This window comes from Sus scrofa, chromosome 1, assembly GCF_000003025.6.
Source record: "Sus scrofa isolate TJ Tabasco breed Duroc chromosome 1, Sscrofa11.1, whole genome shotgun sequence".
NCBI classification, from domain to species: Eukaryota; Metazoa; Chordata; class Mammalia; order Artiodactyla; family Suidae; genus Sus; species Sus scrofa.
Genome location: NC_010443.5, coordinates 35,142,027 through 35,156,674, shown reverse-complemented (window position 1 = coordinate 35,156,674; position 14,648 = coordinate 35,142,027). Strand labels below are relative to the sequence as shown.

The window sequence follows — 14,648 nt, the reverse complement described above, 5'->3', positions numbered from 1 at the left end:
CCCTTACAGAAATGTTATATCTTCCAATGAAACTATTCCAAGATATAAAAGGACTGCTGCAACTGGATATCACATATTTCACATCATCTCCCAGGTACCCACTGCAGGGACTCAATTACCCAAACCCAGCAATGTCCTATTTAGCTACAAGTACATAAAAATGTCATTCTTCCACTGAACATTAAATTGTAGAAGGTTTCTATTTTTTTTTTCTATCCCTCCCTGCAAAATAAATAAATAAATAAACAAAGCATGTTTTAGGAAAGAAAATCTTTCAAGAGAACAGCATGAGACATGAAAGGCCAGATTATTTCCCCACATATGGAACCACTGGTAGTTTCTCACTTCCTGTTGTGTTCCCCTCTTCAATATTCATTTGGGATCTGTGGCAGTGTTCAGAAACAACTGTGTCCAAAATGGGAAAAGGAGGGGCAACCAGGGAAACGGAAGACAGGCTTCTCCAACAGCACAGCACCCCGCCATCGCCAGGCAGCCTTCTGTTTAGGTTCTGTCAGATATACCACAGGCGCCCTATTACCTTGTAATCAGAGGATTGTTACTCGTTATTTACTATTTGGCTTGTACCCCCCGAAAAGTCTACAAGGGTTCATTAGCCTGCTGTGGAACACGCATTCTGTTTATCCTGCAGTAAATTTAATCTTCTCAAGTGTGCCACCACTGAGCAAAGAAGACAGAACAATGGCCCGTGTTTGCTGGGACTGGAGTCCCGGCAGCAGCATACCCACCTTTGCAAATCATTTTACTCACAATTGCTCTTGTGGGCTTTCCTGAAGTGGGCTCAAGGAGAAGCAGTTACTAGGAAACAGGAATCCTGGCCGATGTAACTGGCATTGAGCCGCAGCCCTACATACAGTAGGCCCAAAACTGTGCATGCTGCTGGGAACAGAAACAACACCCCCTACACACTGATTTTTTTTTCTTTCTTTCTTTTTCCCCCTGACAAATGTTACTGAGTATTTATAACATTCGACTGCAGCTTTTGCTCAGGGCAGTGAAAAAGCAAAATCTTGGAGGGAGCTCACCTTCTCCACACTACTCATCGCCTGGAAATAGATGTTGTATCCTTTGCGTGGAGCCAAAGGGGGGTTCCAAAAGCCCTGATAGGTCCTGTTATCGCCCACTGTGAATGGAGCAGGTTCGGGAAGATTCCCTGGGGGTAGTTCCGCAGCGAAGTAGTACGGCGCCCCCCCACTCATGGCATTTTGGTACGTGACAGGAACCTGGTAGCATTCCATGGCCCCGGCTTCCCTCTTGGTTCGGTGAGGGTGCAGTTCCTCTACAACAATCTGATAGGCACTTTTGGGAAAAAAAGAAAAAAAAAAATCACACATTTAGAGATTCTAGACCCTGAGATTTCTCAAAAAGGGAACAGGGTATTTCATAGCAACACGCAGCATTTCAAAGTCTTTAAAGCCAGTCTAAACCGCCTGACTTCAGATTTTCAAGCTATTTTGCAACAAAATAGAATTTCACATGGATTCTGCTTCCCCCTAACCCCAAGGTAATTCCTAAGGCCCTGATAAAAAAGTAAGAAAAAAATCACCATAGAACTCTCCACATTTTCAAATGTGGAGAGAGGAGCCACCCTGGTAAGAAACCTGACATTAACCAGAGACACATCATAGATTAAGTTCTCTGGGTGATATTTTTAAATGTTTAAAGCTAACATTTTCCTCTGAAATGATAGTGCAGGAGGCCCAGCTCCAAGGCCCAACAGAATGACTGCCTCGGGGCTGGGCTTGCAGCGCCAGTTTGTGGTTGTCATCGCATTAGAGACAGAATGTGCTGACAGGCTTCTCCACCTCTTGACCTTGCCATGGCATCAACACTGGCTCTGAGCGACGCAGATCTAAAGCACAAGTGACATGCCGCAATTTGGGCACAGATGGACAGAAATCTGTCCTCGCCACCGAAATAGACTGTCTCCTTCTTCTAGAGTTGTTAATAATAAAATGTTACAAATTGTAGAAACAGATGGCATTTGGCCTATTAAAGCTCAAACCTAAGCCTTCCAATACCTTTCTTAAAAGACTTAAAACTTTTTTTTTCTTTTTTAGTAGCTAGAATTTTACAGAGGAGAGAGAAAAATAATGAAACTTTACAATAAAGATCTGCCTGATCACTAATTAAGTTTTTAATCTATTTCTGAAACTGGTATATTAATAATATTCTTTCTTTGTAGGACATTCTTTAGGTAAACTTTTTTAAAGTAATGTACACCTGAGAAAATTAACATTTAAGTTATGTATATTATATATATAATGAACTTCAAAGAAATATGTTTTTAAATTCTTGACAGGAGGAGAAAACGCATTGTGGCCGCATATAAACTGAATGTAAATAAGCTGTGGAGTTCCTGTTGTGGTTCAGCGGTAATGAACCTGACTAGTATTCATGAGGACACAGGTTTGATCCCTGGCCCCTCTAGGTGGGTTAAGGCTCCAGTAGGCGTGGCCCTAAAAAAATAAATAAAAGCTGTGTATAGGGCTGTGTGTTTGAATCTTGAATTTCCAGGCAAATATGCTCATTTATATAGAGAAAACAGCTGCTATTCAATGCATCTCCAGCAGCAACAGAATATTTTTTTTAACTTCTATAAAAATAGAGGAGAGAGATTGAATTTGCATCTGAGACAATTAAACATTAAATTTTATACTGGTTTAGAATCTAGTATAAAAGTCTAACTTAATATATACTCTGTTATACCTGAAAACAGAAAACTTGAATAGATTGAAAGGAGCTTTATAAATTAAATATTTCCTTTTCTTCGTAATTAAGTTCTTATTTTCTATTAAAATATTGCTATGAAATTAGTAGATTGGTATCCATCTCTTTCCCTTTAGAAATAAGACAGAAATTATACTAATGTCAGAAATTAAGATTTGGGCAAGTAACTAAGGCATATTTCTATATCATTTGAAATTATATGTACTGTATCATTCTCTACACCTCTGCCAAGTTGGGTCTCTAAGCTCCTAGGAATGCTATTGACAAGATATATGCTCTCTGAGGGTCTGTAGAGCAGACACTTGTCAATTTTAAAATACAGGAAATACACAAGTATAGCCCTTGGAGAGAGAGAAAAAAAGTGAGATCATAGCTGACATACGCTATATTAAGCAAACCTAGTTTTTTCTTTTTCTGGTTATTTTCAATCTAGAATCCATATTTGTATGTTATATATGTGCACATCCTGTGGTTACATACATGTATGTAGATAAACTTGTACATGTCACACTCCCCCAAATAAATCTAACCTTATATTCTCACTCTAATGGGCAATAATGCTCATTACTCATTCCCTGTTAATCATTTAACCTAATCATTAAAAAGAAATTCTTTGTTATTATCCCATATTTCTAGAAAAATCCAGACTATCTAGCGAACATTCAGTCTTAACTAATTCTATTAAATTGACATAGGCTGTACATTGCAAATTAAGGAACTTCACATAAGACAGCTTGTCTCTTCAGATCTATTGAGAGCAACGCAAACTGCCCACGTTAGAGAAGAATAAAGGAAGAAAAGGTACAATCTGCTCTCGGGGAAAGATCTCATCAAAGTTGAGATGGTGTCCCAAACAAAAATTTACAGAGTTCATTTTAAAAAGAAATTATCTTATCTTCATTGCTCAATTTGTCTGAGCAGGATGTTCTTTAACCACATATTCCTCATTTTTCTAGAGTTGTTTTTTCCCTGCTACTTTCTTATTTATCAATACAAATTAATTAAAGGGCAGAAAGTAAGGAATGAGAAATCAAATTAGAAGTGCTTTGAATGATTACATGAAATGCGCCTGTGCTCTTTCATCCTTCTGGTGTCTAATTACCTAATGGTACTTAACTCTAGCTTGATCTAAATATTATTTGAGTTCAGTCTCTAGCAATTTAACATATTCCTAAGGCACCTGAATGGTTTTATTTCACATTTCCCTATTCCTTTTAATTAAATTTTTAAAATATTTCTATAATTAAGTTAAAATCAATATACTAGCATCATGAATCTTTACTCAACACTCAAAATATGATATCTTTGTTGAAAACTAAAAATGACTTCACCATACTATGACTTAATTTGACTGAACAGTGGTAATATGGTCACTTTAAATTTTTTAGGAGGCGAAATGATGAGTTCTCATCATACGATTTCCCTTCAGTTATAAGACTGTTAGAAAATACACACAAGGATTTTTCCATTAGCTCAAAGCAATTACATGATAGACATGGTAGATATTCTTTCTGAGCTAATGCTTAAAAATGTTGGAGATGACCTCAAATTACCTATAACAGCCTGCCACGGACTTTTTTGACCCATTATTAAGGAAACCCTTCTGTGAATCAAGTTTGCGTTTTAGTCTGTACGACTTCTTGGTGATGGCAAATAACAAATTACACAATTGTATACTTCCTCATTTTTTATTTAAAATGTTTCCTTAAAGCTTCAGGAGAAATGCCCTAAGGCCAATGTTTTGCACTTCCTCTTATCAGCAGACTTCCCAAGATCTCACCAGCCACCATTGCTCTACTGCCTCAATGCCAACATTTTGATAATTAAGAGTAAAGGTTTAATTACCACCATGTCCTGCTTTCCCTCTCTTCACTTCTTAACTCCTTCAACATACAAGCCAGGAATCTCATGACTTCTCTATTTCTGTAAGAACTACCAGTTTCTGAATCAACAAAGCTCAAGATGCTGGCATTAACTTTAAAAATTTTTATTTTTAACCTTGTTCTATATCCCTTGTAATATCCCTTTATTTTTTTTTTCATCCCCACTGCTCCATCATTAGGGAAGTATTTATAACTTTATGTTCATATCACCGGTCTAGTTTTCTTGCCTCCAGTTTTTCCTTCATGAAATCTAGGCACCTACCTATCTATCTATTCATTCCATAAATTATTTTTTTAGTATTCTCTAGATATCACCAAATGTTCATAGAGAATGCAACAGAGAATCTTTTTGAGCACTGCTGATATTTTCCTAAAACACCGCTTTTGGCCTAACCGCTCTTCTCCAACATCCCACTTTGTCAAAATTATTTTGTGATGCTCTCCCCATGTCAAAAATCTATGCTCATTACACTGAGGTTTACATCTTACCACATCCATATATCTCCATTCTTGCCCTACCTCCTAATATATATTTTCCATTTCAAACTTGTATGACTATTGTTACCTAAACATCCCAGGCATACTGTCAAAGAGTTTCCACCGTTCTCCTTTCCCAGCTTTTCTACTTTTGCCAAGAAGCCTTCTCAGACTAATTCACTCAGGAATTACTGTCTTCTAAAGCCTATGGAGGTGATTTCTTGAGGTGGAGATAACTGAAGGATGGAGTACGAGTACAACTTAGAGTCACGTGGGATGCCTTTTCAATGCAGTCCTTAATCTACCCACAAATCATAATGCCACAAATGTACTGACATGAACCATGAGCAGTATCCCTCAGGAAATCTGGAGTGGAAAAAAGGCCAAGAACCACTGTCTTACAATATTTACTGCTTTTATCATTAGCATGCTACATTACAAATATCATCTGGTATTATACTACTATATATACAGTAGTATACGCATAATATGTAATATCTATTATATATATAATAGCCCTGTTGTTGTTTTTGTTTTGTTTTGTTTTTGTTTTTTTAAGGGCCGCATCTTTTATGGAAATTCCCAGGCTACAGGTTGAATCAGGGCTTCAGCTGCTGGTCTACAGCACAGCCACAGCAACATGGGATCCAAGCTGCATCTGTGACCTACACCACAGCTCACGGCAAAGCTGGATCCTTAACCTATTGAGTGAGGTCAGGGATCGAACCCTCATCCTCATGGATACTAGTTGGATTCATTTCCACTGCACCACAATGGGAGCTCCAGCTTTGTTCTACTTTTAAGTTCTGAGGTTATAATCATGGACATAGTAGGAATAGTCTCTTTTCTCATGAAGCTTACATTGTACAAGGGAAATATAAATAAAACAAATAAATGTTTAAACACACACAGGTGAAGAAGGGATAAGTGCTCTAAAGAAAAAATACATCAGGACAGGGCAGATGGAATGAGAGGAATGAAGAGTTCTATTTTATAAGCAGTGGTCAAGAAAGTCCTATGTGCCCTTTAAGCAGAAACCTGAAGGAAGGGAAGGTTTCAGCTGTGCGGAGGCTTATATTAGTTACCTCCTACTGCACAACAAATCACCACCAAACTCAGTGGCTCAAAACAACAAACATTTATTATCGCAGTTTCTGTGGCTCGGGAATTTGGGAGTGGCTCAGCTAGATGTTCTGACTCAGAGTTTCTCGAGGTCACAATCCAGTTGTTGGCTGAGGCTGCAGTCCTCTAAAGGCTGGAAAGAAGATTCAACACAAAGGGCACATCTCATGGTTTCTGTTAGAAGGAAAATTCTACCTACTATGATTCTGTTGAATAAACATGAAAAGAGCATCTATTTGATTTTACTTGGACCATATGACCTGTGTCCCATACAATGGGGCAAAAGGATTATTTCTATCTTTGTTTAAATTTCAAAGCATTTTTATCCAGAATCCAGGTAAATTCTGTTTCATGACAGGGGTTAGAAAAAAATCAGGTGTTACCATCTGATCTCTTTAAATTTCTGGGATGAAATGGAATAGTCTCCAGATGGATGAGGATAGGGGTCCTAATATTTCAAATTGTGTATATGTGCCAACTGACTCAGGGAATAACTCCAACATACAAGGTTTGAAACTCCAACTAAACTGAGTTCTATGCTCTGATCTGTACTTTTGTTAAATGGTCACTGAGCATCAAACAATTTCTTTTCCTAATAGAACTAAGGAAGAAATGATGGTGTTGACTGCATTTCATGACTATATCCTAATTACCTAACTAAAAATATATGGTACATAATATTTTAAAATGCAAAATTAGTTTTACCTGCAAAGTAAACATTTAGTTGTATTCTAGAATGGGTAGCTTCCTGCCAGCTTAAAATAGGTAGAACTTACATTTGGAAAATCTGTCATAAAACGCACATTCATTTACTACACCTTACAATAAACTGAGTTTCCCACTGAGGAATGCTCCTCTTTATTTTTGCAATATTCTGCTGCTATTTTCACTCTTTGAAAACAGCTACACTGGGCCAATCTTTTAATACATGGGACATTCTACGCATTCTAATTTATAGTTATATCAAGTCTGGTTAGAATTTCAATTCATTTAAGAAGACTATAAAATGTTTTAGAAAAGAAGAAAAGATATTATGCGTTCTAGGGAACTGATTCCAAATGGGGGTAATATTCACTTTAAATCATAGTAATGATTGTCAAATTGAGGACAGTTATAAGGATAGCTCTTGAAAAATTGGTAAGGGGATTCAAAGGTCTGGTTAAGTCAGGCAGCAACTTGCAACCTTTAGAATGAGTATATATTCAAAAACTAATTCTGTCAAAGAACCACACTTGCCAGAACTGCACTGCACATGTTTTACATTAGCGTAAAACACAGTTTAATGAATACTGAAGAACAAAGTGGTTGGTGATACTGAGCGCTGCATTTATTTAGAACAGGATTTTTCACTGGAGTGTACCTTATTTATTCTCTGTACATCATGACACCTTAGAAAGAAAGCTTGGTTAAAATATTGGTAAGACAGGAAAACACATCAAAATATTGTATATTAATATATAATAATTTATAACACACAAAATTACTCATTCCAAAGAGAGAGCAAGCCTTTCGTTTGATGTGGGATAGCAATCAAATAAAATAATACAAATATTTGCTGTTATTTATAAACCTCAAAAAACATCCACCACTGTCTTGAATTCTTAGATGACTTTTTGCTCTGCTACCGCTTCTAGAATAAAAGCTACCATCATCTCCAACCCAAAGTCTCCATTCCATCAAATTCCTCTTCTCACCAAGCTTTATATATCCTACACATGTAAAACCCTGTATGGGAGGCGTAGCGCCACCTGCATATCCACTGTCTTAGTGTAGTCCAGTAGCTCTTCTCATGGGGACCATTCTGCCTTCAGTTTGGTTTACCCCCAGTTCATCCTCTATATTTCTATCAGAGTGCTCTTTCTAAGAATGTACAATTGCTCAAGATAATTTCCACTTAAAATCCTTCTGTGGCCACTTTCAGTTTCTAGACGGGCACTGAACATCCTCTGGCTCTGGCCCCTCATTTCTCTAACCTTGGCTCCTGTTGTTTCTCCCACACACACATGCTTCTCAATGACCTGAACTACCTGCAGTTCTGGAATGCACTACATAGTGTCACATATTCAAACCTTCCCTTTGAAATCATATGAAAGGCTCAATGTCCTTTCTCTTCTGAGCAACCTCTCCCCTCTCTCCAAAGTAACCCTGGGCTAAGCTCATTTCTACTTCTCCTTCAAAACGCAGCTCCAGCACCAGGTTTTCTAGCTTCTGTCACTTCACTTATTGTACTGCCCTGTTATTATTCATTGATTTATGAGACTACCACTTCCACTCGAGGGTACATATTAAATCGCCTTATGTGATTTCTATTTCAAGTATCCAGCTCAGTTTCTGGCACATATGGAATGTTATGAAATCAATAAGTTTATACAGAAACCATTGGTAATTTTAATTTTCTTAGTAAAACTAAACTGCACTAAATGTATAAATTCTATGTAACAAGGATTTCCTATGTGCTATAGCAGAGGCTTTGGAAATTGCAATCTGTTTGATATTAGGAAGATCAGAGGAGAACGATTTCTATTTCTACTGGAGTTGGGATGAATCGATGGTAAAATGCAGTCTGACAGAAGCTAGTAATACTGTAAAGTAGGGAAAGATAGAACCTAGTATTTAGGGTCTGTGAGAGCAGACAAAGCTAACAGATGGATGCTCTGAGGGGGTTTAGCTACATGGTAAACAGGTCTGGCTTTTATCCAGAGGGGAGTAGACGGACCACAGACAAAGTGGAATGGCAACATGCATTAGCACAGAAGGGATTCTGATAGACTGACATAAAGATATTGGATAGAAAGTCAAACAGTTTCAAGAATCTGAAGGAAGTGATGAGAATCCAATCAAAGATTTGAAGTACCAGACCATAAATACAGTGCTATGAACACTGATGACATCAAATTGGGTCCTTATTTCTAAAGAAATTTGAGCACTGGACAAGATGAGCCTCAAGGTCAGGCTCCAGTTATTGGCAGCAATATCAAAGGTAGGAATGTGGTCAGAGAAAAGAAGACAAGACTACGTAAGTGAAGGATTCAAACAATCAAAAGAGGCAGGGCTCATCTGAAGCCTAATTGCCTGACTAGACCAGTCTGGTCCTGCCACCTGGCCCCCACTATGGGTGAGCCCAGAAAGCCAGGCAGGTCATCAATCAAAAACAAAAGATGGACAAGTTGGGATTAGGATATCAGTTGGAAAACAGATTTTATTTTCTTAGGAGTAGCATTCTTTTAAAATGCTTTTTATTTGTTTATAATCTCATTTATTTATTTCTTCTAGTATTCTTACAAATTAGAAATTTTGTGGTAATTGTAAATAAAATCAAAGAAGACTTTAGATTTAAAAACATGTTATCGATAATATAGTCACTTATTCAACAAAGTTCATGAACACCAACAATGAGCAAAGGATTTACAAGGCTGCAGACCCCTCTGTCCATGACAAATCTGGGTAAAGGTCTATGTTTTGTAACAGTCTTTTTATATTTGATTTACAATGTTTAATACAGTGCCTAGCACAAAATACATGGTCAGTTAACGTTTGCGTAATGAATGGATTTAATTAATAAAGAGTGTAAGTTACATTATGTAGCATTATTGTGCCATAATAATAAACTGCATGTGCAACTAACATTAAGTGAGGCTGAGTTCACTCAAATATCTAACTCTTAAAAGATAAATGCAAGTACCAGGTAGCTCATTTAAACAACAATAGCTGAAGTGAACAACTACAAAGTAAATTTTATCACAGGTAGGAACATGTGGATGAACTTGATTATTTGTCAATACGAAAAACGTTGCATGCAGCCATTTCCTCTTTTGGATCAGCAATCAGACTCACTCACAGATCACTGATTCATGAATAGAACTATATACTTTTCATTTTCAAATAGCCAGTGCTTCACAAGTATTTGTATTACAAGTATATTTAGTCATCTCCTTTTCTCTGGTGCAGTAGTACTGTGATTTTTAGCCAGACATGACATGAGTTTCCTTTATGGATTCAAGTTCTTTTATCAAGTTTTTTAAATTAAAAATATTTCATTTCCAGTCATATAGGATTATTTAAATAGTTAATATGTCCTCATAAGGTCAAATGTATTCATTTAATGCATACAGAACAAAGATTAACTTTATTTTAATTAAGGTATAAACAATGTGGGATGACTCAATTATGAAATACCTACACTGATTTCTGTGCCTTAATTTATTTCTCACAGAAGTATGAAAACCAAAGTAACCACAAAATCTATAGGTTTCAAATGGAAGTTTGCTTAAGCTTTGGATAGTTATCTAATTACAAATGCACAGGAATTAAAACTGTTAGAATAATTTGACTCAATCCCTGAAAATAAATGGCTTATAATTTCTGCAAGATGAGGATAATGTGGGAGATTTTAATATTGGAGAGATAAAGTAAATGGCAAATTGAATTTTAATATTTACTATGGAATTCCTGATAAGCAGTAATTTAGGAATTAACAGGTCACATAAGCTGCCTTCACTTTAACTATTCTCCTTTTATTTCCTCAAAGCTTCCTATTTTTCAATCACTCATATGAAATTATTCATAACAGATTTAATGCATTGGACAGGAGTTATTTTCTCATTCCATTTCTGACAAATACCTTCAAAGTCATATACCACAGATACCAACAGAGGGAAGGAAATGAAATGGGACTAGAGGAAAAAAAATCAAAGAGCAAAGCTCTTAAATCAAACAGTGCAGAGAGGTGAATGGTTCCGTTCATGAATATCTCAAAATCTCCTTAGAATTTTACTCTTAAAAGTCTCTCTAGAGGTTTGACCAAACTAAAAACAAAAACAAAGGAAAAATTAAAACCAGTCTGATAGTAATTGTCAAATGAATGACTCTTAAAAGATGAACCACTATATTGGCTGCTGAGCAATTATAGAAAAGATCTCTCCTACTGGCTGTTTTTCCCTTTGACGATTATTTTCCCCCCTCTTACCTGATAGGTGCACCTTTAGCCTGTGCGGGTCTCAACAATACAGTTATTGTGGTAGCAGTTTCATTGAGAGAGGCATCAACTCCTTCATAGTCAGGTAAAGTTGGAGCTGATAAATGATTTATGAGGAAAACAAGTTTTAGTCAATGGACAGGAATATATCATAGTTCAAGAAAATGATCCTGACTGAGGGAAAAAAATCATTTTAATACTTAATATCTAAACTGTACCTTAACATATGCCACCTAATGTTAATTTTGTGAATCTAAAGCAGTAGAAGATATGAAGCCAAGATTTGCTGTTGAAATTTAAATTATAATCTGGCAACTTGTGAAACACACTCTGAAAAATTTCTGAAGTTCTAACTTTTAGTTTCCCAAGACCTTGAAAGCAGCATGGATGGGATGGGACGAAGGTGATAACAGCTTAGGCTATGGGGTGTTGAGGTTATGAGATTGCACATGGAGATGTGGAGACAGAAAAGGCAGGAGCTAAGGTAAAAGGCAGAAGAAGCACCTGCCTGGGGGAGGTGGTGATGCTTTGTGATCTAATGGTGGTGGAATGACCCAGCATTGGTCTGGACCACTTTCACCACTGTGGTCCCAATAGAAACAAATCTGGGAAGCATGGTGAATAAGAATGAAAACTTCAGCTATTATTCACCATGAATTAGTGCATTGGTTGCCAGATTCTTGAAAAGAAGAAACTAAGACATTTTCAGACTATTTGATAGGGTTTAAGGGTGAAGGGGCTTCCTAATCTTGAACTGAGTGAACTGCCTCAAACAGCTTTTGATTATTTCCATGTAGAAAGATGTTTAAGGGAGTATACGACCAGTGAAATGTGTGCATTATCAGAAAAAGTGAGAACAAACTGCATCTAATAAAAAATTTAAAGTATTTCATTCATTCATTCATTGAACATTTACTGATTACTTATTATGTGTCAAATTTTATGAGAAGTGCTATGAATATAAAAACAAATGAAGTGTGGTCTCTGACATTTGTAGAATTAAAAGTAGGGATTCACATTTATTCAGAGAGAGAGTCTTATAAACAACAACAATAAAAATTATAGCAAAATTTAAGTAACCAAAGAGGGGATAGTTAATTAGCCAGTGCAGTGATTCTCAAACTAGTGACATCAGAAGCACCTGGAGGGCTTCTTAAAGCACAGATGGCTGCCCCTCTCCTCTACAGTTTCTGATTCAGTAGGTCTGGGGAGGGGCCTGATTATGTACATTTTCACATCATATTGGTGCTGTTGATCCAGGGACCACACTTATCTAAATTCCCAGTGTCGGGAATTGGGAAGATGCAACCCAGAAGAATTCAGGGTTTAGGCAATGCTTGAGCTGAATGCTTAAAAAAAAGAGTAAAACCTCATCAGAAAGAGAATGCATGGAATAATATGCCAGAAATAGGAAACAGGTTATTTGAAGATATCATTACCTAAAAGGACTCAGTGTATTCTAACAGCAACAAGCAGTTTTCTATGCCTGGAACTTTGGATTCATGGGTGGGAGTGGGGAGGATGGGAGGAGCCATAAAATGAAGGGCCACAAATGCATGTTTGGATTTCATCATATTGGATATAATATATCAGATTTTGAAAAAAATCGAGAAAGAAATATATACTGTACAAAGATCAAGAGAAAAGGCATTGAAGCAAGTTTAAGTCTAAAGGCAAGAATATTGCTTAGAAAGATACTTCAATGATTGGTTTAAAATGTGGTCCAGATGGAAAGGAAGAAACAGTGACATAATCAAGAGTGAAATTTTCTCAGAGTTATTTGGGAAATAGAAGCAACAGATATTGAACATGTGTAATACATATATGTGTATGACTATATATGTGTATATTATCTATCATATGTGTATTATACATACACACAAATCATACTGTCAAGCGTAATGCCTCCAAAAACTTGATTTATCTTTTATTTAAATTGCTTTTAAAATGATGAGGAACAGAATTATTGGACTCAAGAAATAAATAACAATAGATTACCTTAAACTCAGTGTATATGTGATTCTCTAGCTTATGCTGTTACAACCCAATTCTGTTTGCACTTTATTCATTTACATACCTGAGATATTGGTAGTCACATTGATGGCTGTGGCTGGCCCAAAGCCTTTAACTGTGCTGGCTCTTATGAAAAACTGGTAGGTGGTTCCAGGATGGAGATGCATGAAGACATGGTGTGTACTGTTCCATAAATTTGATACAGTCTGGGGAGGTCCAGCCACTGGAACTGCAGGATCAAATGACCTTATGCTGCTGTAACTGACCTGTTTTAAAAAATATATTTCCTGTTACACATCCAATATATGTCATAATGCATTCTAAATAAACCCTCTCTAAATAAGGTATCAGTCAAGGGAATCTGTGTGGAATGAATCATATTTTTTCACTTCTTTTCCTTCTAATTTTGATAGGGTTTTTCACCATTTTTCTGTATCTATTGTCTGCTATCTAACTATCTGTCTATCTATCTACCTACAGATAAAATTAGAGCTATATCTGATGATCAATAAACATCTATTTAATTCCATCAAAAGATAAATACACTTCAATATGAATATATACAGTATTATGATCACACACAATATAATGCATATAAAACAGAAAGTCACACTAAAATTGAATCAAGAAGAAATAGGTAATTTCAACAGACCAAGCATTAGTAGTGAAATAAAAACCTGTAATTAAAAAAATTCCCTGCAAACAAAAGTCCAGGACCAGATAGATTCAATGGGGAATTGTATAAAACATACAAAGAAGAACTGATAACAATCCTTCTCAAACTCTTCCAAAAGACCAAAGAGGAGGGAACACTCCCAAAGTCCTTCTATGAACCCATAATTACCCCAATACCAAAACCAGACAAAGACACTACCAAAAATAAAATTATGCCTAATATATTTGATAAAGATAGATGCAAAACTTCTTAACAAAATATTATCAAAAATCCAACAAACACATAAGAAACATCATATTCCATAATCAACTTAGATTAATCCCAGGGTCACAAGGATGATTCAACATATGCAAATCAATGTGATGCACCACAACAAAAGAAAAGATAAAAACCATATGACCATCTCAATAAATATAGGAAAATCATTTGATAAAACTCAATATCCATTCACAATACAAACTCGTACCAAAGTGGGTACAAAAGGAACATATTTCAACATAATAAAAGCTATTTATTACAAACCCAGAGCCAACAAAATACTCAATGGTGAAAAGCTGAAAGATTTTCAGCTAAAATCTGGAACAAGGATGACCACTCTCACCACTTTCCTTCAGTACAGTATTGGAAGTCCTCGCCATAGAAATCAGACAAGAAAAAGAAATAAAAGGTATTGAAACTGGAAGAAAAGAGGTAAAACTGTCATTATATGCAGACGACCTGATATTCCATATAGAAAACCCTAAAGACTCCACAC

General features: G+C 36.3%; 1 protein-coding gene across 17 annotated transcripts in view; it reads right to left on the bottom strand.

The window, feature by feature from the left end:
* PTPRK (protein tyrosine phosphatase, receptor type K) overlaps positions 1–14,648 on the bottom strand; it is a 565,337-nt gene that overhangs the window by 102,025 nt on the left and 448,664 nt on the right. For all 17 annotated transcript variants that reach the window (XM_003353215.4, XM_021072706.1, XM_005652678.3 and 14 more), the window contains exons 10-12: positions 13,283–13,484; positions 11,197–11,302; positions 1,044–1,317 (exon numbers count right to left, since the gene is read on the bottom strand). In XM_003353215.4, coding sequence (XP_003353263.1) covers positions 1,044–1,317; positions 11,197–11,302; positions 13,283–13,484 — 582 coding nt within the window. The remainder of the gene's footprint in view (positions 1–1,043; positions 1,318–11,196; positions 11,303–13,282; positions 13,485–14,648) is intronic.